The 24,664-nt window shown below is 47.1% G+C and overlaps 6 protein-coding genes across 7 annotated transcripts; 4 read left to right on the top strand and 2 right to left on the bottom strand.

The window, feature by feature from the left end:
• The first annotated feature begins 186 nt into the window (after positions 1–186).
• LOC117582597 (NADH dehydrogenase [ubiquinone] 1 beta subcomplex subunit 10) lies at positions 187–1,169 on the top strand. Its single transcript, XM_034270456.1, has 4 exons — positions 187–225; positions 306–406; positions 604–879; positions 940–1,169. The coding sequence occupies exons 2-4, from the start codon at positions 325–327 to the stop codon at positions 1,065–1,067; spliced, it is 486 nt and encodes a 161-aa protein (XP_034126347.1). The 5' UTR covers positions 187–225; positions 306–324; the 3' UTR covers positions 1,068–1,169.
• LOC117582594 (ATP-dependent DNA helicase PIF1) lies at positions 1,168–3,635 on the bottom strand. Its single transcript, XM_034270453.1, has 2 exons — positions 2,600–3,635; positions 1,168–2,542 (listed from the first exon to the last, which is right to left on the bottom strand). Exons 1-2 carry the CDS (start codon positions 3,554–3,556, stop codon positions 1,511–1,513), a joined length of 1,989 nt encoding a protein of 662 aa, XP_034126344.1. The 5' UTR covers positions 3,557–3,635; the 3' UTR covers positions 1,168–1,510.
• A 411-nt stretch (positions 3,636–4,046) lies between these two features.
• On the top strand, positions 4,047–6,235 carry LOC117582596 (N-acetylgalactosaminyltransferase 4-like). Its single transcript, XM_034270455.1, has 4 exons — positions 4,047–4,558; positions 4,619–4,961; positions 5,021–5,434; positions 5,491–6,235. The coding sequence occupies exons 1-4, from the start codon at positions 4,143–4,145 to the stop codon at positions 6,187–6,189; spliced, it is 1,872 nt and encodes a 623-aa protein (XP_034126346.1). The 5' UTR covers positions 4,047–4,142; the 3' UTR covers positions 6,190–6,235.
• A 394-nt stretch (positions 6,236–6,629) lies between these two features.
• On the top strand, positions 6,630–8,975 carry LOC117582595 (N-acetylgalactosaminyltransferase 4-like). Its single transcript, XM_034270454.1, has 4 exons — positions 6,630–7,138; positions 7,198–7,540; positions 7,598–8,026; positions 8,082–8,975. The coding sequence occupies exons 1-4, from the start codon at positions 6,630–6,632 to the stop codon at positions 8,742–8,744; spliced, it is 1,944 nt and encodes a 647-aa protein (XP_034126345.1). The 3' UTR covers positions 8,745–8,975.
• A 3,683-nt stretch (positions 8,976–12,658) lies between these two features.
• On the top strand, positions 12,659–13,567 carry LOC117582107 (eukaryotic translation initiation factor 4E-binding protein 3). The gene is made up of 2 exons (XM_034269673.1): positions 12,659–12,812; positions 13,079–13,567. The coding sequence occupies exons 1-2, from the start codon at positions 12,659–12,661 to the stop codon at positions 13,285–13,287; spliced, it is 363 nt and encodes a 120-aa protein (XP_034125564.1). The 3' UTR covers positions 13,288–13,567.
• Positions 13,568–14,770: 1,203 nt separating this feature from the next.
• LOC117582106 (wiskott-Aldrich syndrome protein family member 1) lies at positions 14,771–23,373 on the bottom strand. 2 transcript variants are annotated; one of them, XM_034269671.1, is made up of 2 exons: positions 23,243–23,373; positions 14,771–16,018 (listed from the first exon to the last, which is right to left on the bottom strand). In XM_034269671.1, the coding sequence occupies exons 1-2, from the start codon at positions 23,264–23,266 to the stop codon at positions 14,996–14,998; spliced, it is 1,047 nt and encodes a 348-aa protein (XP_034125562.1). In that variant the 5' UTR covers positions 23,267–23,373; the 3' UTR covers positions 14,771–14,995. The 2 variants fall into 2 exon arrangements, with proteins under 2 accessions (XP_034125562.1, XP_034125563.1); XM_034269672.1 differs by having other exon boundaries at positions 23,143–23,371.
• Between the last annotated feature and the right edge of the window lie 1,291 nt (positions 23,374–24,664).

Here is a 24,664-nt window from a genome sequence, read left to right on the forward strand (position 1 = left end):
TATTGCAATCCAAATATGAGCACAGAAATACCCTCGAAAATACCCAATAACGGGTAAAAAAAACCCGGCAGGTGTCTCTGTTGCTAGTTACATAAATATGTAGTTGGTATTTCGATGGAACTTACGAATAACTTTGCAAAATCAATCGATAGATTAAAATTTTCGGCTGGCGCAGCTGCGGTCACACTTGAACCGAAATTTGGAATATTTTTAAGTAAAAATAAGGTTTGTAAAGCAATTCTTAAGAAAACAACACAATGACAGAGGATATTTGACAGTGTGAAATGCTTATCTTGTCTTTGCAGAAGAATCGGAAGCTAGAAAATGCCGGAGCCGCGAAGCCCCATGGCCAGCTTCGCCCAATCGGTGCAGAATGTCATCGATGGACCCATTACATGGTTCCGTGGTAAGTCTGGGACCCGGCAGACACTACACTGCCATCTAAAGCAACTGCAGATGGAGCTACGCTATGCCAGATAGCAAGAATAATGCAAAAAGTGGGAAAAAACACTTTTCCATTACATAATGACATAACCTCAAAGGCGGTAGGCCAATGTTTTTGTTTACACGGCTTAAAATTTGCCTCTGAATTGTTGCTTGCAGAGACGATCGTGGAACCGAACCAGGAGAAATACAACTGGTACCATCAGCGCTTCAACCGAGTGCCGACCATCGATCAGTGCTACACGGACGATGCCGTCTGCCGCTTCGAGGCGGACCAGCAATTCCGTCGGGATCGCATGGTGGACAACGAGATTGTGAGCATTCTGCGCCAGCGTTTCGAGGACTGTACGCTATACGAGGCGCCCGATCACATGATCAAGTGCAAGCCCATACTCGAGCAGTACGAAAAGGCCACCGAGAATTGGTTCATTAAATGTGAGTGGAAATACCCGCTGCCTGCGGCACAACAAACTGATTGAATGTTTCCCTTTTTAGATGGCGATTTGGGCGGCTACGCCAATGCCAAGACGGCCTACATGAAGCAGAAGCATCGTTTGATCTGGGAGCGACGTCACGGCCCAGTGGGCAGCGGCATGAAGGGCGAAGAGCAGGCCGCTCATTGAGTCTTCGTTCATCCTCCTCCGAGACGGAACTGAGGTTTTGTTTAGTTCAATTTTCCGTGATTTCAAAACATAATACACACCCCGAAATGGTAAACACAAGTAGTCTGATGTGCGAGTCTATTAATTGTGGAAATATTTCTTAATTTATGGACATTGAAGTCGCTTCTGTTTGGAGCTTCTTCTCGGCTTGAATAATTTCTTCATCTACTTAGTTTAAAGTGCAATCCTTGTGTGTGGTTTTTTAGTCGATTAATTGCAGCAGTGTTTAACGTCAGTTGCTTGGCTTAATACTAATTTGTTCATCTAATACCCTAGTGTGGAGGGGTGTTGAAATTGCCATAGAAAGTTGCGCTTAAATATGCTTAAAGTTAAGTGAATAAGCCTCCAAAAGTGAAGCAGTCTTTAGTAGTAAATTCATCTAAAAGGGATTTCCCATTCCGCAATCAGCTAATGCTAACCAAAGGTTTGCTCATCAAACTCTTCTTGATCTTGGCCAGCGCACTGTTGGCATCGGCTGGCCGCTTGTCCTTGTTCTTGGGTCCCAGCGGTATCATCGTGGTGTCCATGAGGCGTCGCCGGAAGCCCTTGTAGAACTGCAACACCTGCGGATTGGCCCACACTTGCTTGGCATCGAAGTCGAGAATGCGTACGGATTGCAGGGACTTGGCACGGGACAGCGCCACATAGGCCTGACCCGCTTCAAAGACCTTCGACAGGGACATTTCCACGCAGTCGAGTGTGAGGCCCTGGCTCTTGTGTATGGAGAATGCCCAGGCCAGCTTCAGCGGCACTTGGCGACGTGTGATCGTGCCACCGGTGGCCGTCTTGATAATCCACTTTTCGTGCTTGCAGACGTACTCCTGATTGTTCTTGAACCTGACCACTGGCAGATCCTTTTCCATGCGTACCACCACACCGCGTGCACCATTCACCAGTCCATTCGATATGTTTATGTTCTTCAGGAGCATCACCTGAGCATTCACCTTCAGGTAGAGCTGGGATGGTGCTTGGACCTGCTGATCCAGCTGCTTGGTCATGCCCGCATCGGAGTCGTCTGCGCGGAAGAGCACCTTGTCCCCTTTGAGATTCTCCAGCTTCGATTCATTGATGGAATTCGCGTCATTCGTGTGGGAGCAGAGCTGAGTGGCGAGGATGCCATTGCCCTCGATTTTCTGCCTGGAGGTGGCCGCTAGCCGCGAGGTAATCGTTTCATTCACATGACCAATGCGCAAATGATTGAGGATTTGCACAAATTCCGGATCCGACTGTCGGTGCACCTGCTTCAGCTCGTAAACGCATTGGATGCACGTCTCCCAGGCGCTGGACTGAAAGCAGAAGCGCTGCTGGGGCGGAGCTGCACCAAAATCCCCCCGAATCACGGGCGGCAGCTGCAGAAAGTCACCGCAGAGGATCAGCTGAATGCCACCAAAGGGACGATCGTTGCGACGAATGTGCCGGGCCACTGCCTCGATTTTCTGGGAGAATTAAGAATTTAAGGGAGAATTCATTTGGAGCTTAACCTCTCCACTTACCTCAAAGAACTGCCCATCCACCATGGAGATCTCATCGATGATCAGCCGCTTGCACTTGCGCCATGTCTGAGCGCTGATCGGGCGCGAGGCCAGCTCCAGGCAACGCTGCATGGTGGCATCTCCGCCGCCAATGCCCGCAAAGGCGTGCAGCGTAGTGCCACCAATGAGGCAGGCGGCCACACCCGTCGAAGCTGTGGCTATGGTACCATCTGGCGGCAGCGCAGAGATGATGCGGCGCAAGAGAAAACTCTTGCCGGTGCCTGCAGAGCCCGTGAAGAAGACATTTTTGCCCGTGGTGCAGGCACGCAGCACTTCCATTTGCTCCTCGCTGAGGCGCAGCGATTCGTCTGTGCCGGTCAGTGGTGAGGATTGGTACAGCTTCTTGGCTGCGGGCACTGTGCCTTTCTCTCGATCCTGATCCTTGAGCTCGTCGAAGCGCCGCTTCTTGGCGCCCTGTGGCGAGGGCGTGGTGGTCGTTGCTTTGGGCACAAGTCCCGCCTTTTTGCGCGCCAACAACATCTCCGCTGTGGTCACGGGCGACACGTCCTCAAAGCTAGTTGGCTTGCCCGAGAGCAGGTGCTCCCTTAGCTTCTTCTGCATCGAGGCCTCGTCCGGCTGCCCCCCACCATCACCATTCATTTTGATGAAAATTGTGCGCAGGAAGAACATCAGGGTGCCTGGTGGGGCATTGGACAGATAGAGGGCACAGTTCTCCGCTTTGAAGTTGAACGTGGCCTTGCCCTCGGCCATGAACTTCTTGTGCACCATCAGATCCTTCAGCTTGAACTTCAGCGGCTTCAGCTTCTCCGGCGTCACCTCCACAAACAGCTCCCGGACATCGTTGCGAACCAAGCGCAGGGTGGCCGTCTTATAGGCCAGCTTGCGGCCCGTAATCCCCACCGCGTTGGTCCACTGTATGCTGACCGCACAGGTGAGCACAGCATCGCTTAGGTCCATGATGCTGTGTTAAAACAATTCAAACAAAAATAATATTTTTTTCCACGCGGCGTTCCGGCGGCAAAAATGGTGCGAACAGTGTGACCTGAACCTCAGAAATATACCTTCTTATTTTTCTAAATATACCGCCAATATACTGCAGCAAAAAACACTATTCACTCGATTTTGATGTTCCATTTGATATTGCAAACAAGTTAAAGCGCTTAGAATAGAAACTATAATATATATATATATATATATATATATATATTGCATTGATTGATGAATCGATTATCCAGAGCGTTTGCAAGTTTTCATGACTACCTTGTTTTGCAAATGAAGACTGAAATCTAAAAAGGAAAATACAAAATATACTGAATGCGCAATTATTTTTTGTTGCTTGATAAAACGGACCTTTGTATACCCTATTTCCAATAATTAATTTATTACAATCAAATAGGCTCTGAAACCCCCATTTTAACGAGAATACTCAAAATTCAGAGTTTTTGTAAGTCTCACAAGCGTTTGTGCTTCAAGCAAAACACAATTTTTCCCTGATTCGCTTTACATACCAACCGAAATTCAAGGTTGCTCTCCGGCTAACACGATGTTGACTCTGGATATGAAAAAATTGGTGGCCATGCTGCTGGCCATAATTACGGTCTCGCTGATCTCCACCATAATGTTGGGCAAGAGCATACACACACAAGAAGAGTTTGTTGACACAACCGCCGCTGGCGAGGACACGGAAATATTTGTGATGAGCCAAGCAGATTTGGATGTGCTCAAGGTGGAGCGCAAACTTGATTTTGGTTTACCGCTGCAGGGCGGTCCGCGCAGGGACTGGCACGATCGTGTGGCCATGAAGGCAGATAATGCAAAGTCAGGTCTGGGCGAGCAAGGATTGCCCGCGAAAATGATGGAAGCGTTGGATGCGGGGACTATTCAAGAACACGGCTACAATGCGCTACTCTCCGATAGAATATCAGTGAATCGCTCCATCGCGGACACACGACCCTTTCGGTGAGTAGCAAGAGCATTAGTGAAGCCTTTCGCAGGTCTATTACCAACAATCCCCGACAGGTGCTACCACCGCAAGTACTTGGCAAGCTTGCCCAGAGTGTCCGTCATCATGGTCTTTCACAATACGCACCTGAGTGTCCTGCTGCGGTCCCTACACAGCATCATCAATCGCACGCCACAACAACTTTTGCATGAGATTATACTCGTAGATGATGGGAGCACCGATACGGAATTAAAACAGAAGCTCGAGGGTTATGTACAGCAGCATATGGGGAGAAAAGTAATCATTAAAAGACAACCTGTGAGGACTGGCGTGGCTGTGGCCCGCGTGGCTGGTGTCAAGTCTGCCACAGGCAGCGTGCTCGTCTTCTGTGACGCTCTCATTGAGGTTGTCTACAATTGGGTGGGTGCTGCTGCAGCTACTCCCCGCCAGGCTGTATAACAATTTCAGCCTCCCCACAGCTTCCTCCTCTGATCGAGCCCATAGCCTTACACTACAAAATCGCCACCAGTCCCATGCTGGATAAAATAGATGCCACGGACTTTGCCTTCAAAAGGCGCGATCCCAGGTTGTGGCGCGGTGGCTTCAATTGGCACTTGAGCTACAATCAGCTGCCTGTGCTGCCCGAGGACAACAAGAGCGACTCGCAGCCCTATCGCACGCCTGTGATGGATGGCACGGTCTTTGCCATTTCCCGCAACTACTTCCTGGAACTGGGCGGCCACGATGAGGGGCTGGACACTGGTGGCGGTGAGCAGTTCGAGCTGAGCTTCAAGATTTGGATGTGCGGTGGCATGCTGCTGCAGGTGCCCTGCTCCCGCGTGGCGCACATAGACATGGCAGCCAAAGAAGAGGCAACAGAACAAAGTGCAAGGGTAAGGCAGGCTCCAAACTTCTCATTGAACTTCTCTTTATCTATTTTTGTGTACAGAACTTCAAGCGCGTGGCTGAGGTCTGGATGGATGGTTACAGACACTATTTGTACGCGCAGAACCCCATCAAGTATCAGCTCAGTGCCGGGAATGTCACGCAACAGAAGAAACTACGCGAGCAGCTCGAGTGCAAGAGCTTCAACTGGTTTCTGCACAAAGTGGCCCCGGACTTCTTTGAGCGGTTCCCGCCCGTGGAGGAGAGCCAGCTTGGGGCCTATGGCTCGGGCGCAATCCAGAGCGTGGCCTTCGCTGGCTACTGCATCGATGCTTGGACCGAACACAGCCGTATGCCTGTGGGCATGCGGAGTTGTAGTGCAAATCTGACGCATCCACAGGCCACGCAGTTCTGGCGGCTGACGCGGGATTTGGAGATTGTTTGCATGAAGAATTTGAAGTGCCTGCAGGTGCGTGGAGCGGCGCCAAATGCCACTGTGTGGCTTGAATACTGCCACAAGGGGGACAACCAGGTGTGGTACTACAGCAGCCACAGCAAGTGGCTGCAGCAGAGCAACCAGATGAATCGCTGCCTGGAGGCCTTTATGGATGGAGGCGGAAAGCCGTTCGTACGCATCAATCACTGCTTTCCCGAGAGTAAGAGCCAGCGCTGGCAGATCGGTTGGACCAATCGTTATATGGATACTCGTTTTCGTACCAATAGCACGTTGAAGAAACGCAAATTTCTCAGTTTGCTTATTTAAAGTTGACAAATTGCAACGAATAAACTGTTTATCGATAGGTAGAATATCGATAGAGCGTAACTCATACTTATTGCCAGCAGGTGGCGGCAGCATGACGCGCGCTTATCTCTAATTTGAATGCATTTTTTTTCTTCTTTTCTTTGGTTTTGGTTTTTATATGGTGTGGAAAACGTCTTACACGTCACCCAGTCAGCGTTCCAGTTCGCCATTAATGCTGATTGATAGTGCAGAAGCATGTTGCCTAAAATGTTCGACTAAAATCGAATTTGCCTCTCGCCTTATCGCACGATATCTGCACTTGCCCTGTCGCAATTACATTAATGGGCCCGCCGTTGCCACGCACTGCCATGTAGTCGCCGCAGCACACCGCACGACGGGCAACGATCTTGCCAGCAGTCTCCAAAAAAGACTTCCACCTGCACAACGTCGCTGCATCCCCGATGGCCATGAAGAAACGCTACGTCAAGCGACTGGTTCGCAAGGTGATATTCTGGCTGCTGTCCATTGCCGCCGTCTCGCTGGTCACCACGCTGATTGTGGAGAAGCGCATAGGACCCAGCCCCACCGATTCGGAGGAGCATCTTGATCCCAATGGTGATCCCATAACGCCCGTTTTCCGGGCCGCCAATCTGCAGCCCACGCGTCGTGCTGCTCGTCCGCCCTACCAGGATCGCAGCCTGGCCAGGGAGCAGCCGCGCGTGGAGCAACCTCAGCTGAATGGCTTCAGGCTGCCTGAAGTGGAGGGCGAGCGACGCGACTGGCACGACTATGCCGCCATGGAGGCGGACAAACTGCGTTCGGGTCTCGGGGAGCATGGGCTGCCCGCGGAGATCGAGAATCCCGATGAGAAAGAGTTGGAGCAGCAGCTGTACAGAAAGAATGGGTTCAATGGTCTGCTCTCTGACAGGATTTCCGTCAATCGATCCGTGCCGGATGTGCGATTGGAGCAGTAAGTAGAAGACAGCTTGGGTTACCCTCACATAACTCCCTTTTCCTTTTCCTTTGCAGATGCAAGACCCGCAAGTACCTGTCTAAGCTGCCGAATATCAGCGTGGTTTTCATCTTCTACAACGAGCACTTCAGCGCCCTGCTGCGCTCCATCTACAGCGTCATAAATCGCACGCCAGCGGAGCTGCTCAAGCAAATCATACTCGTGGATGATGGCAGTGACTGGGAGACGCTGAAGCAGCAGCTGGACGACTATGTCTCCCTGCACTTTCCCCAACTGGTGACGGTGGTGAGGAATGTGGAGCGCAAGGGTCTGATTGGAGCACGGCTCGAGGGTGCCAAAGTGGCCACCGGCGAGGTGATGGTCTTCTTTGACTCACACATTGAAGTGAACTACAATTGGGTGGGTGTTAGACATAGCCTTTGGTTGGCTCTTCTATGACTTCCACTTGCCTTGCAGCTGCCTCCCCTGATCGAGCCCATAGCCATCAATCCAAAGATCTCCACCTGTCCCATTGTGGACATCATCGATCACAGCAACTTTGCCTACAACGGTGGCTACCAGGAGGGCTCCCGCGGTGGCTTCGACTGGCGCTTCTTCTACAAGCAGCTGCCCGTGCTGCCCGAGGACAGTGTGGACAAGTCCCAGCCCTATCGTGATCCCGTCATGATGGGCGGCCTGTTTGCCATCAGAACTGATTTCTTCTGGGACCTGGGTGGCTACGACGATCAGCTGGACATCTGGGGCGGGGAGCAGTACGAGCTGAGCTTCAAGATTTGGATGTGCGGCGGCATGCTGCTGGATGTGCCCTGCTCCCGTGTGGCGCACATATTCCGCGGACCCATGGACCCCAGACCAAATCCCAGAAACTACAACTTTGTGGGCAGGGTGAGAAATCGTTCTTCGATCCTGAGGCTTCCACTTACATTTATTTTACTTGAAGAATCACAAACGTGTGGCCGAGGTCTGGATGGATGAGTACAAGGAATACGTTTACACGCGGGATCCGCAGACCTATGACAACATCGATGCTGGCGATCTGACGCGTCAGCGCGCCATTCGCGAGCGACTGCAGTGCAAGTCCTTTGACTGGTACATGAAGGAGGTGGCCCCGGACTTCCTCAAGAAATTCCCGCCCGTGGAGCCGCCCAACTATGCCTCGGGTGCCATACAGAATGTGGCCTATTCCTCCTACTGCCTCGACACCATGAACCAGGGCGCCCACAATGCCGTGGGGCTGTACAGCTGTGCGGAGAATCGCACCCATCCGCAGAACAATCAGTTCTGGCTGCTCACACCCGATCGGGAGCTGCGGCACAACGGGGCGTCCAACTGCCTGGATGTGCAGGACCAGCATGCGAATGCCACGGTCTGGATGTGGAGCTGCCACAACCAGGGCGGCAATCAGTTCTGGTACTACGATCGCGCGCACAAGTGGCTGGTGCATGCCCCCAACGGGCGCCGCTGCATGGAGGCCATTGTGGCGCAGGAGGAGGGCAAGGCTGCGGTGTACACCAATGAGTGTGATCCGGCAAACGATCGCCAGAAATGGGAGATCGGCTACGTCAACAACGAACTGCTGGATAAGTACTTCGAGGGAGTGTAAAGCCAGAGCCAGACCCAGGCCCAGCTCCACAGACTTTTTTCATCCATTGTCACAAGCAGTACATATTTATGTACATATATGTACATATATGTATGTACATATGTACAACGATCGCTTCAGCAAGTTCGTGGAACTCGCGCACGAGGAGCCAGCCTAGCCTAGTTCATTGCTCGTTGCGAAGGTTTCCTTCTCCAGTCTCTAAAATAAATTCCATTTTTTCCATTATTTTATTCTGTTGCCAACTTCTTGAGCCCCATGCATTATTGATATACGGCGCGAAGGGAGAGTGAATGAAAGATCCGAACTCAGATCTGAGTTGTGGTTTCTGTACTTTTAGGCGCTGCATAAATCCTGTTGAATCAGGATTGGTTTTGGGCTCTTGCATAGACAAAGACCCGGAGAGTACCCTTAATCGGAGAAGTCAACAAGGAGCAGAGCCAGAGCTTTACAATCAACCATTGGTTATGGGAAGACCTGAAAGACATCTCTAGGCGGCCTCCCGCTACTTGTACAAGTTCTAAAAATCTAAAAAAAAACCCACAAAAGTGTATTTTTTATGGCGACTTTGCGCCATCTATTCCTCATTTCACTGTCAGCATCTCTGCCCAAAAGCCTTATCACAGGCTATTGAACTTTATTTTTGGCACTGCAAAAAGTTGACGAAGGCAAGGGAAGGGTGTTGGAGGGAGCTTGGGTAGAACACCCAAACCAATGGAAGATGCCAGAAGTAATCGGGAATCTGGTGTTGTTTAGCTGATGTAATGTAAGACGCAAATTACGCGACTCCAAGAGTGCAAAGGATGAACCTCCTCCCCTAATGGCAACTGGCAATGACTTGGCCGTCAAGCAGTCTCGATTCGATCTGCTGCGGCTGCATCCTTATCGCTGCAGTCTGTGGTCTGCTGTGCGCTTATCTCGTGGGCAGACCATGTGCTCGGGGCACATGCTAATTTATAGACTTAATGGATGAATATTTTTTGCTGTTTTGCTGTACGTTTTCCTCCCCCCTGTGCTGTCTTTTGCTGTGTGTATTTTTCATATTTTGCATAAACAAAGTCAAATGAATGATTTGCTTTTTTTTTGGCCAACTGAATGTGGGTCATCGACGTCAACAAAAATTGGGGGATGTTTTGCTTGTTGTTGTTTGTACACTTTCTTATCGAAGCCTATGGGCTAAAGGAAGTATTTGATGGTAATAATTTAGATAATGTATAGAGAACCCTTTATGGATGTTGTATGGCAAAGAGTTCCCTTGCCATTTATGGCATCTGAAATTGTATGGCATAATCACACTTTTATTTCTCAGAGTAACCAAACTTCGCTCTAAAAATCAATTTCCCCTTTCTGAGGCTGTTGATATTTTCATTCGATTTCGATTTGGATTTCGCTTTTCTTGTTTCTGTATTCGCATTGAATTAAATTTCGGGTCTCTCATTCAGAACTATCTTTGCCTCGTTTAGAAATAGATCCGAGAGCCCACGCAAGCGCTTGCTGCAATTTCATCAGCAAATTCTATACCGAAAATAATCCCCATGAGCCGTAAACAACAATACACAAATTTCGATGTTTGCCGGGTAGACCGGTCCGCAGCACTCCCAGAAAATGTCTCAAAGACGCATTTTCAGTTGGCTGCAACGCAATAAGAACATTTCTCACTCTCTCTCTCACTCTAGGAATCTCTCTCCTTTGGATGCGCAGGTACTACTGAAACCGAAACCGAAAGCGAAATCGAAATCGAAATCCAAGAACCAGTTCTTATGAGTCCATTAGGGGGGTTGATAAGAGACCCTAATGGGTGAGGTGAGTGCTTCTCTGTTGTATCTCTATTTTCTCTCTCTCTCTCTCTCTCTCTCTCTTGAAAAATGTGGAGACCCGGCACACGCACGTAGGGCAGGTTTCTATGCTGTGGACTACGTGCGGGATGACACATCATAATACCATCGGAATCCCGTGTGTTCTGGTTGCCTATGCCTAAAATGTTGTTTACGGTTAGGTTCTTTGGGGGTCAGTCAGTCAGCACTTAGCTTACATCGATTTGTCTGTTCCTCAGTGCCACCCACTACCTAGGCACCCGTTGCCAGAAATTAATGTATGTGGGTCATGATAACATTCCCACTTTAAGTCGTTTGCACTTGGCACTTGTTGGTGAACCAATTACTGATCAAACATCCCATAAAATATCCCATTTATTAAAGGTATTTCAGCTCTTGGCTTTTTATATTAATTGTAAATCTCTGAAGAGGCTTTCCTAATGCTTCTATTCTACCATCCCCAATCCCCTTCAAAATCTGCTTCTATAAAAACTGCCAAAAATAATGACTGAACACGTTTCCCGTCCCAGTGTTTTTCCATTCCAAGGCCTTTCTCCAATTTAAGCAGAATTCTTTTGGACATCATAAATTTCCGCACACTTGCTGCTGACCTTGAATCCTCTACGTCGGCGCCAATGATTGTCCCACATTGTTGCGTAGATGCCAATACACGTGGCAGCTTTACATTGCCCACTGCCATGGACGTTGGCCAACAATTCGAATTACGTAGCATCGTGGGCGCCTGCTACGTAAGCATCGGAGTGAGTTCCTTTGCCACTATTTTACATGCGTCCGTCCAACAGTTCGAATTTTGTCAACATCAACAACGCCCCCACAGCTCGTGCCACTTGGTAATTAAGTTTTATTACTGATGTGCTCTACACGTCAGCCTAGCCGGCAAACGTGCCATTATGTTAATTAGTTATAGATTGGCCGAACACTTCCCCAAATACGAAGGAATCACTCGCCCGTCATGCCAAGGAACCAACTGATGTGTCTGGGGTGCATCACCTACTCGCATGGATGATTAACTCTGAGTCATTCTCTTCTGCTTAGGCATAGATAATAGAGTTTTTCGGAATGGAACCCCCCCCTTTATGCATGAGATGTTAAATCAATTCGATGCGATACGAATCTGCTGTTTGTTCATTTAGGTATTCCATACTAACTTGTTTACCAATAATATTGCCGTGCATTAAACAACAAATGGCTAAAGATAAACAAAAAGCCCAAGGCAAAAGGCAGCGGCTAGCAGGCCCCCCCACTCCACTCTAACGGTCACTCTTGATCGCTCTTTATATCTCTGTCTCTATCCTGCTTTTGCCAGAACCGTCTGAGGTGTGCAGCAGACTAAAAGAAAAACAACCCCAAGAAAGGAATACAAGAAATTGGCGGATCGAAGTCTTCGATACCCTTTATTTATTTATTTCCCCAAGCTCCTTTGTTTGGATTATAGTCATAAAGAGTTCAACTTTTCCAACAAAAAAATGAATTATTGAAAAATGGTTATTTTCCGGCAGATGGTTTCAATGAAAGTTTTAATTATGGACTCTACACAGTTGAATTTATCCTTTCCTACTTGATGCACATCACATATTTGATGCTTCCTCATCTGGAGGGCGCAGGTCCAGTCCAAATCGTCACACCCCTCTATGCAAAGGGTATCAAACCGATTCATTAGAATAAGCAGGCAACAACAACAGCAACCAGCGACTGGGAATATTGTCATAATACGCAGAAATGCGGCGGGCAGCGAAAACATCACGCGAGCGAGAGAGCGCGACAAAACAATGACAAGAGAAGAGAGAGAGTGGCGCCGGAGAGAGCGGGCAGAGGTCGCTAGCAGAGCGCCGTAGTATATATAGCAGCGGGCAGCAGCGGTGTGACAAGCATTCGGCCCCAACCTAACGGACAAGCAGCAGTAGCAGTAGCAGAGCGGGAGAGACAGCTGATAAGCCAACCACGCAATTTGTGTAAACAATAAACAAGAGTCGTAGAAGAAACGACGATAAAAGCAGTAAATTAATCAAAAGTGCTTACTTACAACCAAGCGGAAAGTTTTTCCAAATACCAAGAACCAGCAATAAAAAAAGCCAATCAAAGATGTCTGCATCACCCACCGCTCGTCAAGCCGTTTCCCACGCCCTGCCCATGATGGCCGTTAAGACCAAGAAGATCGTCATCACGGACCCCATCCAGATGCCAGAGGTTTACTCCTCGACGCCCGGCGGTACCCTGTACTCCACCACGCCCGGAGGTGAGTGTCGGTCGCAAATTTAGTTTATTTTCGGGTTTTTTGGCTGATGAAACTTTGCGTCTGAAGTGAATCAGTCAGGCAGATAAGACACGCATAAGAGTGTCAGCGCGCGCACATGTGCGCCTGGACTTCCGACTGACTCACTATCAACATTGCGCGCCAGAAATGTTTGCTCAGCCGTAGCCATTGTTATCGCTCGGAACTTTAATGCTGATGCAATGGGCACAGAGGAATACCTTTGACTAAACAATGAATTTCCATTCCAGGCACCAAACTGATCTATGAGCGTGCTTTCATGAAGAATCTGCGTGCTTCCCCCTTGAGCCAGACGCCGCCCAGCAATATTCCCAGCTGCCTGATGCGCGGCACACCACGTACCCCGTTCAGGAAGTGTGTGCCAGTGCCCACGGAGCTGGCGAAGAAGACCCAATCGCTGAAGATCGAGGATCAGGAGCAGTTCCAGCTGGAGCTGTAACCCGATCAGCGATGGGGCCTCAATTCCAGTCAAGCAGCAACTGCCAAAATCATCTAGTTTTTATGTTTGCCCAGACACTGATCTTATAATCTTAGAGAGCGTCCGTCATTTGTTAACAAAACTTAAACCTGAATCCATTATCCCATCTTAGTCCTTAAGCCTAGCAGCACTTTGCGATTGTTCAGTTTCGTTTTGTTGATTCAGTCATATTGACTTTGTATCTTTTTAATCTCTAGCTCCTAAGTGAAATGCAATGCAATAAAACAATGTGTTTGAAAATCAAATCTAAAATCTAAAATCATATAAGCCAAATAATTACTTTCTTTATCAGCAAATGAACCTTGAGTTTGTGTTTGCCACTTTCCACTTCACCTTGGAGGGCTATTCCGATTGATTCACCTTGAGTCTACGTTGAAATTTTGGCAGTTTATTGAACTGAATTTTAGATTAAGAGAAAAAGATAGAGCTGCAGACAAGAGAGATGGAAAAACCGGCCGGCATTTTGGCCCCCAACTGGGGTGTAGCAGCGCGTGGCCCAGTTCTAGACTATTCAAACAGCCCGAGATCAACTTGAATGTGAATAGACATAAATAATGTATTCGAGTGTGTACATATAAAGGCAAAACAAGCAAAAAAGGGGCACAAAAAATAGATCTTGTAGAACTGCGCATTTAGCAAAAAGACTCGTTGAAGAGCGCGGCAGAGCCCTGCCCTGCCCTGCCCTGCTCTGCCTTTGCCTTTGCCGGTCGCACATGTTTCGACCCCTTCACACTCCACCACACAGAACCCGATCCGATCCAGAGATCTCGCAAAGCTTCCCAAACTAGCCGGCACGTTCCAATCGCATTATAAAATTGCGCATGAATAATTATGGAGCCACACCAACACAATTTTGTTTGTTTTTCAATTTAGCAAACAAATGCAATCTGATTTTGAAGCAAACACGAAAATACTCAGTATATTACTAGAAATAGCTGGCTATAACCGGTACTCGAAGAGTTAATGGCATTTCTGTCCTCCCGTCCGTTTTGTGTGAAGCCTAGTACTCAGAGCCTTACATTTTGAATATACGAGAAACCCAAAGTTCCATTTAGCCTGACCATATCTATCAGATCACCGAATTTGGGTAAGATTGGATTATTTTTATAGCCAGAATAAATAGCCCGCCACCCAATTCAGATGTAGAAGTGATGTATGTAGATGACAGATGTAGAAACAATTTTAGTACAAATGCCGCTGTATTAACTCGACATCCCCATCTACATCCTACGTGTAACTTTCGCCGTGTAAAGTATGCGGATTTAGTGGCGCCCACACAGTTCAAAGCGGCTAACTTTTGAACTAACGATGTGTGCACACATTAGACAGCTGGCAGCTATGAAATCGTTTTGGACCGCGCAAATATTAAAATATGAAATAAATCAAATTTGAGGAGTTCCAAGAAATTAATAATAATTGTACACCCCAGATTAAACGCAACTCATATTAAAAATAGATGTGTGTTTATTTGATCAAGTTTCGATGTTTTGCATAGGAAAATGTACAAGAATCTCAAATAACTTCGGCAATCTTACAATCTAAACAAAGAGAGCGAACTTTAATTACATATTTACAATAAAAATATATATAATTATATATATGTGAGTGCGTGTGTGTGTGTGTTTTATTGTACAGCGAAAGGGAATAGGGAACCCTAAGGGAACAGCCTCTACTTGAACCTCAGAAAGTTCCCTGCTCCCCCCAATGGACCGTGGCCAAAGTGCAGGGCGTCGGGCGTGGTCTCGGATCGAGTGCGGGCATCCAGCACAGAGGCCACACGCTGCTGGCCACTGATGTAGCCCAAGGAGCCAGAGCCCAAGTACACATTGCCATTGGCCAGGCGCACGAAGCCCAGACCACCGGAACCCAGGGCGATGGCATCTCCCTGGCCCTGGCCCTGGCCCTGGCCCTGTGCGCGTGGCTGGATGGAGAGGGACTGCTGTTCCAGCAGCAAGGAATTGGCACGCGAATCTAGTTGAATGCCATTGCTGGCACCGGAGGATGCACCCAAATGTGCTCCATAGCGATCGAAGAAGGTGGAGCTGGAGAGAAACGGAGCCGGTGACTCGTCGATGTCGTTGTCGATGATCTCAATGACGGCGTACTGCTTGAGCTGCCTGCCATTGGCCACGTAGGATTCCCCGGGCGAAATCAAAGCCTTCTTGCCGAAGGGTATGCGCAGGGGTCCGCCTGCAGGCACCTGTCCCGGCCCACTGGGCACCACGATGGGCGTGGCAGCGGTGGGTGCCTGAGGCTGCGAGTAACCGAAGCCGGGCGCACCATAGACGGGCCTCAGCGTGGGTGCCTGGCCATGAAAGCTGATGGAGGCGATGGGCGCTGCCACAGGCGGCGGCAGGTAGGTGGAGACAATGGGTCCCGCTGCCTTCGGCGGCAGATAGTGGCTCACAATGCTGGCAGCAGGCGCAGTCGGTCGAATCCTGGGTATCGGCACTCTAGCGGTGGGTAGTGGCGGCAGCGCCGGTATCGGTGGCAGCGGATGGATCGTGGGCAAGGCACTAAACTGATGGCTCGGGTAGATGGCGCCAGGTGCCGACGGAGCAGACGGAGCAGACGGAGCCGACTGATGCGAGGGTCTGTCGTAGTGGTAGCCGACATCCGCTTGGATCGACTGCAGCTGCAGCGCAAGGGAGAGCAGCAGCAGGCCCCGGACAGACAGTCGAGGATGTGGCATCTGGAATGGAGGGAATAAGAAACGAATAATTGCTCGTGTGACATCATACAACAGCTCAATCAATGCGATAAATGTTTAATGAGCATTCAAAGTCGTAAACATAATTGAACAAAAATCACTCAACGTTAGCGCCGGTTGTCTGTCTGCTGCTCTTTCGTTGTGTTGTGTGGGGAAATAAATACTCTACAGGTATCAAGGGGTGCAGCTGAGTATGAAAAGAGTATCCAAAAATCAAACACACGCTGGCTGTTTCCTACTCAATTGATTTAATTCGCGGTGCAACAACTGGTTGCCGCTCGTTGGATTCCGTTGGGGCTGCAGCTACTGTAATTGCCGTGATATTTCATGCATCGATCATTGCGAACCAAAAAGCCAAACATCTCCACCCGCACAATCTTTGAACCAATTAAATGATATCGTTCCATTTAATTGGATATTTAATATTCATTCGTCCCATTAACACTTCGGCGTGGCCCTCCTGCATCAATCTTCCTGGGCGCACAAACAAAAGCCAGACCTAGGCGGGCGTCGGCCTAATGATACTTATCAACTCTTTAGAGTCGCCACCAGCACAGTGCCACAGCAGCAGTAAAAAGCCAATGAAAAAGCTGGAAGTTTTATGTACACTCTGCATTTTGTTCGACTTTTGCTTAGCTTTTGCGTGGAATTCTGACAAATTCTTGCTTGATTTCTTATGATAAAAAAATATGAAAATTACAATTTGTCCCTGGTAGTTCTTGTGGCGTGTCTGTTGCCCTCTTGTAGGGTATACGTTTTATGGGTTGTAGTTGGTGGCCAAGTGGCGTGTGGTCATTGTTGCTGCTGCTGCCGCACCGCGTGGGCGTTGCTTTGGTGGCAGTTTCTGGCTGCCAGTCCATGCTCAGACTTTTTGCTGCCACTTGCCTTTGTTGTTTACATAAAAGGCGTTTAATTAAGCCATTAACAGCGGCAGATAATAATAAAACATGTACTACACTGCGGGGGAGATCAAATGTGATCACAAAGTGTGGGAAACTATGAACTGGGAAATGAAATTATGAATCTAAATAGAGAAGAACCTACCCAAAAGGTTCCCTTTTTGTTTGCGAGCAAAATAACCTCCTGAAACTGGTTGCCCGCACACACAAATAGATTTGTAATAAATTATGCTCCATGTGCTCCATAATAAATCAGTAAGCTCCAGCCCATACGCAACTTTTTTTTTGGGTATATTTTGCATACAGGAAAAACGCATTTTAGCAGCGCGTGTGCCAAGCAAAGGGGTTTTTCCGTTGCCCCCAAAAGACAGCGAGGTACAGCCAGAGGGTGACAGTTCAGTTCAGCACAGTCAAAGCCAGGGCAGGGGCTGAAGTTTTCAATGGAATTGAATCCCCTCTCGGACCATGACTATGCCACTGAGTGGAAAGGCACTTGGCCAGCGGCCGGCTGTCGTTGCGTGCCTTTGGCCACTTCGAGCTCAATGAATGAATTGCATTGATTGAACGACTCACGCACCTCGCCTTTGGTCCACAAGCCAACTCCACTTCTGGCTACGCGCTCTATAAATATTTCCTTTGGAAAGGTGCAGGCGGCTGCAGTGAAAACTGTGTCAATGCAGACTCCAAAGTCTGAGCTGCTTTTTGGGTTGATGATTGCATCAGAGACTGCGCCGCAAATCGAATTAAATGGCAAGATTATTTCTGTTTTGGGAGGAACGGAAATTAGATTTTGTTTCAATTAAAATCCTTTGCCAAAGGCCAGGGAGTTGCAGGCCATAAGACGCAATCACTTGGCTGAATATTAAGTTACTCTACGCAGAGCTGGCAGCCAGTGCCAGGATGTCACGTCATGGCCGCCTTGCTGGAACTTGGAGTCGGGAATGGTCGTGGCAGCCAGAGGTTGTGCAATCTGTTGCCAATCTTCAAAGTGCGTTTCGCTCTTAAACTTTTGCCGTGTGCCGTGTGTGTGTGTTTGGGTTTTGGATTAGCCAAGGGGCGTTGTGCTTGTTTTGCATTTAAACCAGTTTAATAAACTGGAATCATTTGCCATCGCCACTCAAAGTACCCAATCCCCAATCCCCATCGATGAGGGCTGCAGGAATGCTCAGCGAGTGCGGAGTTGCTAAGCTGCTAAGCTGCTGAATGCATTAATCACTCAGCTGCACATCCTCCTCCAACGAGTCTCCTCTCCCCCCCCCATTGAACACTTCATGACAAATGTTGCGTATGCGCCGCGTTGACCGACTAAGAAACGCAATGTGAAAGGAATGTTGCTGGCTCTTGATTGCAGATGGAATACGCTTGCAGTTTAAGGATGTTAGCGAATTCTGGTTGACTAATTGAGGACACTTTCTATGGCAAGTGCAATTATTTATTTCTTGAAGATATTCCACATCAAAACTTGAGGAAAGTAGAAAAAGTACAACAAAGTATTGATACAAATTAGCAGCATTTAAGTGATGAATTAAATGCACTTAGCAGCGAGAGGGCACTGAACCAACATTTCCACAATTCATTGAAAGATGCTTTGAAGTGTGATCAAAACTTGAAACAAAATATCTTTCTGTCAGCGATCAGGAATCAGTACCCTAATTTTCTCTTACCTAAGTCCTCTCTAAGTACCCTCCTCTATGCCCGCTTGTGCTCACAGAACTCGTTAGAAAGACAAGTTTGTAATTACCAAGCCAAAAGGCCAGCCCCTGCAGCACTTTCAAATGCGTAAACTAGTTGGCAGCGTCAGACCATTGCAGATTTCAATTAAAAAATCTCGAAAACTCCAGACATCAGACTTGAATCGAATCGAAGTCGCAGTCCCAGAGTCCGAGCCAGAGCCAGAGCCAGATTAGGGTGTGTCGCTGGGTATCTCTCTCTCTCTCTCTGATGAGGCGGCTGTTAGTGTCTTGGACATTCAAGCCTTAGGGGAGCTGCGGGATCTGCAGCTAGCAGAAAATTTGCGTAAGTTGCCGCCGCAGCGCAGCCTCGGCCTGCGGCCTTTCCAAATGGCTTCCAATCCGGCCACGCAATCTGGAGTGGAGTCTGTCGCGAGATCGAGTCCAGGCACAAAATTGATTGACTCGAGGCGTTTCGCGACGCATTTTCCTCTGCTCTTTTCAGTTCTGTTTTCACGCCAAATGTGGAACGCACTTAAAATGCTGCTAATTGATGTCGCTCGTAAGCCGCCTCGCCACGCCACGCCACGTTGCAACATCCATTCCAGCCAGGAGTCGCTGAGATCTGAGATGTGTGTGTCTGTCGAATGATAATTTGCTTAATCACCAGCTGTGTTCGGCTTCAATTTTATTTGGCAATTATGGCGGGTGTCGGAGTGCTCTTAATTATTAAGACAGAATATTTTTGCATGCCGAAAAAGTGTCACGGGCGACGGAGGCAATGCAGCATTTCCAGCATTATTTAGTTGCATAGAAAAATGCGACCACGCCCACATGTGCGTTAGTTGCAAGCGTGGAGGGAGGGAGAGATACTCGCAGCTTGCATTAAATGACAGCAGCCGACTTGACCTGGATGCCGAGAGAAGTCCGTGCAAAAATACGCAAACAAGAGGAAACGCGTGTGTGCCGTAAAAATGTTTTCATACATCAGACAGGCGCTAAAATCCACTAACCAAAGCAGCAACAACATTTAAACAGTGAGCAAAACCCACAACTATCTGGTAGTCAGTGGAGGAATCAATGCTGAAAGGCAGATTCAACAAGATTCAACTTGTTTTCAAATCAAGTTCGGTCCTCAGTCCTCAGTCATTCGTTTTTTTGTTCTTTTTTTTGGCTGTGTTCTGGAAGCGGAGCATTAGCAGCGCTTGGCATTTGATAAAGGCAATTAAAAGCAGAATGAAATGCATTTGCCAGACTTAGGTTGAGACTAGGGAATACCTTAAACTGAATGGAAATGTAAAGCAAAGAAAGAGAAGGTAGAAAAAGTGAATGCTGCAATTCTGCAAATTCTAAACTCAAACACAGCAAAAACCAATTAAAAATCTATTAGAAATGTCAGCGCCAACCGTTTGTCGTTTGATGATTTATTTTTGGGCAGTTTTGCCAATTGGCTAATTGTCAAGTTCCTATAAAAAGTGTCAAGAGGGCGATTGCGACCTCCAGAGGATGGAAGGTGCTGCCGAGACAAGCACATTCTAACGCCCGTTGACATATCACGAACTTTGGCTGAGAAATGCAAATTCAATTTCGGTTTGGCGCTCAATTTGCATAGCAGCAGTACGCGAATTGAGTAATCGAGCTGAGCAAAAGAGATTCAGATTCGAAAGGGGCATATGCGTGACTGTGCCACGGTGCCACAGTGCCCCTGCCTGACCGACTTGAACTCGCCCCCCACAAACAATAATTTTGTGTGGAAATTGTAAACTTTTTGGCAGTGACCAACAATGGCCGTCACGGCCCTCAGGGCGAAAGTGGAGGAATGGGAAAAGATTGAATCGGATTGAGGATTTATTGAAAGGCCAAATTGTTGGAAATATTAACAACTTTCTTGCTGAATTTCAGTTCCAAAAAGTTACTTTATAGCTCTTAAAAGACCACCCAAAAAAATCATTTTAAGAACAAAATGTTTACATTCAAATTTTCATTACAATTTTTCGGCTAAATGCAAATCATTTTGGAAAAACATTCAATCAAATTCCCAATTAGCCAGAGGTCAATGGATGAACAGCCTGAAGATTTCCACAGTCTCCGAGCTGCGGGGGCCAAACAAATCTTCCGTCTTCAGTTTTTCCTTTCGGTGAGTGGTCTTCAGTGCAATTTGTGTTTGTACGATTGTTGGCTATTTGTAGATACTTTCAATTAATTCGTTGTGTTGCCCTTGTTATTGTTTATTTTTGGCTTTTAGATTCCGATTCACTTACAGTGGGGATTTCAAAACCCTCGGACTGCCGCTGCCGCCGCTGCTGTTGTAAGTGAACTTTTGAACTGAAATGTTTGCTTTGGTTAATTTGTAAATTGAACATTTAGGGAGCGAAGATTCGGGCTTACACAACCGCAGACCAGAGGTGGGTACCGCAAATCTCTTTTCTCAATGAACTTTAAGGCTACAGCTACACTCGGCAGTAATTAATGGAGGAACCTCTCTGTGCAGGGGAAACTCAATTAGTACTTGTCTGTCCCGGGGCCTGTCCCATGTCTCGTGTCTCCGTTTCTGGGGTGTCTTGTAATGTTGGTGTCTGGCAAAATGTCAACGGATTTGTACGCATTTCTGGGTGCAGCCACAGACTTTGGCTTGTGCCTCACCCTGGTTATGGTTCTGGTTCCAGCCTTCCGCCTCCCGCCCCCTCAACTACTCCAACATTTTTCAAACCACATGCCATTTGTTCACCTGCTTTAGCCCGAGGGTAGTGTCCGGGCTCTGACTTAATTATGACAGCGTTTGCAAAGGTTTTTGTCTGGAATTCGCATACAATTCGCATGCTGAATGTCAACTTAATTCGCTTCATTAATTAGCCACTGCCCCATGGCTTTGTATATAGCTAATAGTGTTAATTAAAATGACCCAAACATGTGCAAAAGGTAGAAAACATCAAACACACGAAAGGGGAATACTCTTTAAAGTGAAGCTGAAGAAACTCAACAATATTTATTACAATATTCTCTAAGAGAGCCTAAAATTGTGGAAAACTAATGAACAGCAAAAACTACAACGGATTTAAGGTAAATCTAAAGGCAAAGCTTTCTAATTAACCTGAAAGTTAGGGGCTGAATATTAAGGTATCAAAATCAATCATTTTATCTTTAAGCATACTTTGACATAAGATTTGATATAAGACAAAGATTGTCCATGGTGTTCCACTTCATTCTTCAATAGAAGATTCTTACATTCCATCAAATTCGAAAAGGCCTCGAAAGGCACATAATTTGAAACAAAGTTAGAGGCAACCAGCATTGGAATAGAAATGGCAGATTCATCTTCAAATTAGCAACGGAAAAGCCATTACCAGTGGCCTCGTACCCAGAGCTAAAGACCCCAAACTAAGCCTTGATCAGTGGCTAATTTTCAGCTAATAAAATCACGCACTCGACCCTGTGCTTGGCGGCCGCCCAAAAGTCAGTCCACAAATCAGAATTAATTCATTTCACAGTCTTTGTTTCCAGTTAAAAATCGTGGGAATGAAATTTGCATACATGCAAATCTTCGATGTTGGAAGACAGTCAGAGATTTGGCGAATTTGTTTCATGGTGGGTTGTGCTTTGGTTTGGATTATTGTTTTGCTGCCAATGACATTGAGTCGGGTGTTTGCAACAATTTGCCAAGCTTGTCAGGCTCGCCAGGCGGAAGCTGTTGATAGGTGGAGGTGATGGGATGGTTGACGACTCCAAAAAGTTAGCGAAAAGATTGCCCGAAAATGGCAATTTGTATGTTCGCAAAGACTTGGGCAACAAACATAAACCAAATTTGCTTGAACAAAACTGTTGCCGCAGTGCATTTAAATTTATTCTGCTTGGACCTTTTCTTTTTATTTATTTTGTTGCTTGTGTGGACCCACCGCGTAGTCAGAGCGCCAGCTGTAATGCCAATGGCTTTATTTCGCATTTGAATTCGATTTCGATTTGCAGCCTGACATTTTCCATTTCAATTGCAGGTGAACTTTTATCGATGGATGTCTCCTGGGGCCTGGGGGACCGCTGCTCGCTCAATTAAAATTAATATGCAAATTAGTCTGTCTGCCACCGTCCGACGTCTGTCAGACTGATTAAAGTGCAATTTCAATTTCGCTTTCGCATTCAGTTCAGATCGAATGAGAGCCAACCAGCAGAGATTTGTAATTGTCAAATTGCTGTGGGCATCCAGAATTCCCCTTTGGATTCTGTACATTCTTTCACACAATTTATGATCTAATATTTAGCATATTTCTGCAAACAAAAAAACCTGGCAAACTGGTACACAATGTTCATAAATATCCGCTGATTCAACACTGCTTTAATGAACAATCAAAAAATCTTGGCACTATTTTATGCAGTTCTTGACATTTGGCTTATGGAAAGTGACATTTTTGAACAGAGCAAAAACATAATTATTGTCGTGCTTCCTTTTGCCAATATTGTTGTGTTCCTTTTGTAAGAACTTTCGTTTGAGAGATTTATATAATGTGTGCCACAAACGGGTTCGTACGGCTGCCGCGCTTCTTACCTTCACTTTTGTTTGGAATTTAATTTAATTTAATTTTTGTGACGTATCCAATTCAAGTCTGCTACTCCCAGCTGTAAATACATACACAGATTTCACGCACCATATAAAGGATATTTTCGGGCATATATGGATGATCCTTTCTCTGTTAGCACTTCCACTTCCGCGCGATAATCCTCTTTTTTTTTGTTGGGGGGGAACGCGTTCGCGACGCTTGCGGTTTGAAGCGGTTTGCTCCACTGAACCACTTTTTATGCAACGCCAAGTAGAAGTAGCCAGCGACTCCAGCGAGCGACGATTGCACGAAGTCAGAGCCGAAGCTTAAGTCGATTGCAGGCTGCGCTGCGCTGCGCTGCGCCTCGCTTCGGCTTTTGGTTCAAGTCTTCGCTGAGGCCGGACTTTGCTTCGATTTCGATTTCGATTTCGATTCCGGTGATGGGGTGCAAATTCGACTGAATAAAACAGAATTTAAAATCTTATGCAAATAACCCATGAGATTATCATCTTGCAGCACTTGCCCATGGCCTTTGTTTCAGGCTAATTAAATTTCGGCCAGCAATCAATTAAAGTCTTGCCCGTTGGCCACTCCCCCCCTTGCCAGCTAATCATGGTTATTATTTATGGGCATTGGGATAAATCATGATTAAATTGCGCTATAAATCTGTTGGCCACTAAACTAAATCGAAACCTGCAAAAATTTGAAAACTGTGTGTGTTTGCCAGTGGCACTTTGGAATTGGTTCCACATTTCGAACTCGATCGAACGCGATCCATACAAATCGTAAATTCAATTTGTGTCCGTTGCCTGTTTTGTTTATATCTTTATTTGGACAATGGGTTTGGCGGTGCGAGGGTCTATCATGTCATAAACTATATTAAGTGTCAGCCATGTGCATGTACTCTTTCATAATTCTCCGGCACTGCCTCCTCAGTGCTGCTTGATCTGGAGCCTCTAGAGTTTTGTTGTTGTGCTGTTGTTTCCACCTCTCAGCCGTCACATGCCTTCGACAGTGTACCCCCAAAAAGTGAGTGTGAATTATTGCACTTTGTCTTGACACGACTTTTGCCGACTTCTGCTCCTGTCGCTCCCTCTCCAGCCTACACCTCTGGTCTGCAGTCTCAAGTGCTCCCCATATCTGTTCCACGTCTTGCCAAATGTTATCTAACTGCCTTACATTTCCCTATTACATAAATTATGGCTCTGCTCTTGTGTTGCTTTGTATGTTTCGATATTTAGGTTGGGTTGTCTTACTGCCTAAATATCAAAGTTATTATTGTCTGGGCTTAGAGGATGGTCCATGATTGTTTGGCAATAAAGCGGGGCAGGGCATGTGGTAGGGCCAAATTCAGATCGAATGTGATTAAAAGTGTATAAATTCTGGGTTCATTTTAGTGCTTTAATTATGAATGAATACTATTTTAATCTGCTTATATTAAGCAACAAGCAGAGCCAAAGGGAAATATTTTCTACAAGTTCTTACAGATAAGCTCCAACCAAAAGCATAAAAATTAAACTGTCTTTTACT

The sequence above is a fragment of the Drosophila guanche genome, unplaced genomic scaffold, assembly GCF_900245975.1.
Source record: "Drosophila guanche unplaced genomic scaffold, DGUA_6, whole genome shotgun sequence".
Taxonomy (NCBI): Eukaryota; Metazoa; Arthropoda; class Insecta; order Diptera; family Drosophilidae; genus Drosophila; species Drosophila guanche.